Source organism: Lucilia cuprina, chromosome 4 (genome assembly GCF_022045245.1).
Source record: "Lucilia cuprina isolate Lc7/37 chromosome 4, ASM2204524v1, whole genome shotgun sequence".
Classification (NCBI taxonomy): Eukaryota; Metazoa; Arthropoda; class Insecta; order Diptera; family Calliphoridae; genus Lucilia; species Lucilia cuprina.
In genome coordinates, this window is record NC_060952.1 from 7,836,371 (window position 1) to 7,841,366 (window position 4,996).

General features: G+C 30.9%; 1 protein-coding gene across 1 annotated transcript in view; it reads right to left on the minus strand.

Annotated features, from left to right (window-relative positions):
• LOC111684284 overlaps nt 1–511 on the minus strand; it is a 46,561-nt gene extending 46,050 nt beyond the window's left edge. Inside the window, exon 1 of the mRNA XM_046949978.1 lies at nt 14–511. Within this exon, the coding sequence (XP_046805934.1) occupies nt 14–511 (498 nt within the window). The remainder of the gene's footprint in view (nt 1–13) is intronic.
• Between the last annotated feature and the right edge of the window lie 4,485 nt (nt 512–4,996).

The window sequence follows — 4,996 nt, forward strand, 5'->3', positions numbered from 1 at the left end:
TGTTATGTATAACGGTCTTGAATAACGAAAAGAAATTTGGCCATTCCGAATAAGCACCAACGAATTTTGGTAATTGAATTTCGGGAACTTTTGTTTTACGAAGCGATGTTTGAGAATATGGCGACTCATCGAGCGAAAATTGGCGCAATGTTGAACTACGCGGGTTTGAATCAAACTTACGAGTGGCATTGAGTTGGCGAGTTAACTTAGATTTAACATCAAGGTACAACGAGACGAAACACATGCGATCAGTACCATCCAACTCGCTGATTTCATTTTCTTCGATGATACTTTGTGCCATTTCATAGCTTTTATTAACCTCCTCGATGTAGCTCAAGCGAACGGACAGCTCCGCGTCATCATACTCCTTTAGCTGAGATGGGGTTAAAGTTTGGTTCAAATTCTCTAGCTGCTTTATCATTGCAGTAGCTTTTGTTTTAAAGGGCAATAAGTTCTGCGAATGTTCTGCTTCCTCGATGTCGGCAGATTTTTCAGGTTGATTCGTTGACATGGCGAACAAAATGTATATCGTCTATGGAGTAACAAGAACGCAACACAGATCTAACGAAAACGACACGACGAATTCACAAAGATGGACTACAATAAAATAATTAATATCCGAATTGATATTAATTAACAATATCCGAATTGATATACAATAATAAAACCTATCACGTCGGGGTCACCAATGTTTGTGTCTGCAATAGTTTTTGCAGGCAATGAAAATGCAAAAAAAAGCGAAAATTATTATAAGCTAACTTCTTTATTGAAGTGCTAAAAATCGAATGACAAAATAATTTCTTTTAAAACAATACAAGAGTTAATACAAAAATTTACATAAAATAGCCCAAAAACCGTAATGCATATATATTTACAATCAGGTAGTTAAATATGTTTAAATAATACAATCTATCATACATATATAACTATGTCTCTGAGATAGTGTACTCTGAGATATTGCATTATGAAAATATTGCACTCAGAGAATGCAAGTAAAAAGTGGAGACTTTTTATGTACGTAAGTATGTATAGTTACAAGTATGAACAAAGTAATGAGGAAAAGTAATAAACAAATTTTAAATATGTAAATATTGATATAATATTGTATGTAAATATATATGCATTACTTTTAGAAATTTATTACGGTTTTTTAAGAAACAAAACATAAGAGCAAAAAATAAGACAAATTTTATAAAGTTGACCAGGAGCGTATCTGCCATCAACAGTGACGTCAAGATGATTTGAAAATATTATGTTTTGCTGATATTTCTCAATGCTATGAACTATTCGACATATCATAAGGAAATTTCATACAAAGTCGAAATATTTTCCATTATCTAACTGATAACATAACAGCACCAGGGTGGTTATGAATAATACTGTAATTGGCTTTTCATTAACTACTGCTTACCGCCAGCAATACTAAGAAGTAGTCTAGTAATGAGTTACAAAGTTGTTAGCTTATCAAGTACAAAATAGGCATTTGATTCAAGTACGAATTTGTTTAAAACATAATTAAGGACTTTTGGATCAAAGTGATCTTATAATCAAATGCTTGATTAAAAAAAGTAAGACTGATTGAAAAATGTAAAATATTAAATTATGGAATTAATTTAAATTATTCGAACTGTATGAATATATTATTGATGAATAAGTTATTATTTCAGGCTAAAGTTCAACTCCTACCTGGGAGAGGAACAATTTTTTTTAAATTTGAAATGGTTTTGATTTGAGCACGATTTGTACTTGACTTTGTAATTTGGAAAACATGACGTTTTAAGTTGCTCTTTTAACATTTTGCATATAATAGGTTTATTAAAAGACTTTCACATAGTCAAGTCAATATGATTGTTGATAGATTAGTCAAAAGACTAATTCAAAGTGACGTAAATATGCTACTTAATAGGCGAATCCACAAACTAGTCAAATTAGAAGTTCATTTAAAAATGTATAGACTAGTTCTCAAACAAGTCAATAGAGTAGTCGAAAGACCATTAAAAAGACTAGTCAACAGACTTATCAATAGGTTAGTACATAGACAAGCAAGACTATAAACTATGAGATCTAATGCAGTACTTTAAATGGCAAGAAATACTATTTTTGGAAGATTTAAGTCAAATTTCACTTTTCCATGTCTGGCTTATAAGTTGAAATGAATAAACCAATTGTAATTGGCTAACTCCACCTGTTAAGGTCTGGCCGGATATCAGCCACACATTTGGTGCCACCAAACACATAGCATTACCTTGGAGCTATGTACAGTTGAAGGGTCAAATTAAAAAGTATAAATTAATGCTAAAGAACAATGTTGTTTCATAGCATCTAGCGAGTAATAAACCTGCTACCCTCAGACTAATAGATCGACAAACTAACAGCTTTACTTTGTCTAAATTTAAAATTTCTCATAAATTAAACCACGTTGCAGTAGTTTAACTAAAGATTTACAATTATCACAGGCATATTGCATCAACAAAGAAAATGGAAATAAAATGAACTTTTACATTTAGACGAGTATTAGCAAACGTATGTTGGCATATTAGAGTCAAAATCTGTAAAGAGCTTTAATTGAAAAAAAATCAACTACAAGCAAAATGCTAACTGCAAACCAACCACTTCAGACCTGCTAGCAAATAAACAAACAACCAGGAAGACTAGCAAAAAAAAGGCAAATTTACGCAAATACACAAATACACAAATACAAGACACTAAGACTCCGAGATATTTCACACCATAAAGAAGCTTTAAAATTGGAAATATTCTTACACATATTCACACCAACAATTGCATCTACATAATGCCTACAAAAAAAAAGAAACAAATGTCTGTCAGTCTTAGGCTATGCTTATATGTATGTGTTTATATGCATTTTAGTTTTCATCATTGTCAACTTCATTTACAACACACAAACACACATATATTAAGGATTCCAAATTTTGTGTGCATCATTGCAACAGCTACTGGAGCAACACTTGTTTATGCCTCGGCTGTGTGTACATTGATAACTGATTTAGAAACCCAATAGTACCAACATATATACATACATATATGTATATATTTCTCTCTTACTCCCATCAACATTTACACAAAGAAAAAATATTCAACTTATGGGCTTTAAAATTCTAGTACCATACACAGACAACACACAAGAACTAACTAACACATGAAATGGGCGACATAATCATGTGTGCGTGTGTGTGTGTGTATTGCAAATCATAAAAAATAGATTTGTACCAAAGATGCCAAACCAAACGGCGTACCAAACCGAACCAAACCAATGCATTTAGTGGAATACGACTATAAGACATTTACACAGACAATCCATTTTAATTAAACTTGATGCTTCTGATGACACTAATGCTGCTGCTACTGCAGCTGACTACGGGGACGAGCATAGCATGATGTTGATAAAAGTGATGAAGACATGGTTTTGATATATATGTACATTTTTAAAGAGAAAAAAACTTAGTTTATATGATGCAAATTATTTCCTAAAGAAATTTATTTAGGCAAATTTTAAATGAAATTTTAAAAGAAACTTCTTTTCTTACTTAAAAAATTAGCAGAACAATAAAATTCATTACTTTTGCTAATTTGATTAAAGTCTTGTTACAAAGGAAACATTTTTAAATTAAGAAAGAGAGAATTGTTTTAGATTATATAAGAATCTATATAAATAAATGCCTTTGGTACTTTCTCGTTTTTCAAATAGTACCTTCTGAATATTCTGAATGATAATATAGGTTAGTCTTTGGTACTCTACGTATATCAAATGGTACTTTTTGGTAAACCTTCACTAGGATAACTACTTTTTCAAAATAAGTACATTTTTGCAGCAAAAAATATACTATTTTTATTTAATTTTGCAAATATTTCAATTTAATTAAATCTACTTCTCAAAAAATTATAACATCAAATCAATAAATAAATCCTACAAATAAATACTTAATCCCAAAAACCATGTTAAATATTTTTATTATTCAAACAACATTCACCCAATACTTAATTTTTGTTAATTTTTTATAATAAAAAAAATTAAAATAAAAACAAATATCCACATGTGAATACAAGAAATGTCTGTTGTGTTGTACCACAAATTTGGCGCACAACATAATAATTAAACCAATATTTTTCTCACACTCGTATACTAAATGAACAAAATGCTTGAACCGATATCAACAAAAAAAAGGAATTAACAGCAACAAACCGTACAACAACGATCCAATATAACTGTGGATATTTTACGGAATTTTTATGAATAACGTTTTGTTTTACACCCAACAAACACACTTGCAATATTTGTTCAACAATTTAACAAATAATAAAAAAACCTATGCAACGGATATCCGTTTTTGGTTTTTGCGCTACATGAAGCATGAAGTTTAACATAACGAACAAACAGCGAAAAGTGTATTAAGTAGATGAAAAAAATGATGCAAAATACAAATGTACTTTATTTGTTTCAAAATTCACTGCATTAACTGAACTAGAACTGAACTAGAACTGAACTAGAACTGAACTAGAACTGAACTAGAACTGAACTAGAACTGAACTAGAACTGAACTAGAACTGAACTAGAACTGAACTAGAACTGAACTAGAACTGAACTAGAACTGAACTAGAACTGAACTAGAACTGAACTAGAACTGAACTAGAACTGAACTAGAACTGAACTAGAACTGAACTAGAACTGAACTAGAACTGAACTAGAACTGAACTAGAACTGAACTAGAACTGAACTAGAACTGAACTAGAACTGAACTAGAACTGAACTAAAACTGAACTAGAACTGAACTAGAACTGAACTAGAACTGAACTAGAACTGAACTAGAACTGAACTGGAACTGAACTAGAACTGAACTAGAACTGAACTAGAACTGAACTAGAACTGAACTAGAACTGAACTAGAACTGAACTAGAACTGAACTAGAACTGAACTAGAACTGAACTAGAACTGAACTAGAACTGAACTAGAACTAGAACTGAACTAGAACTGAAC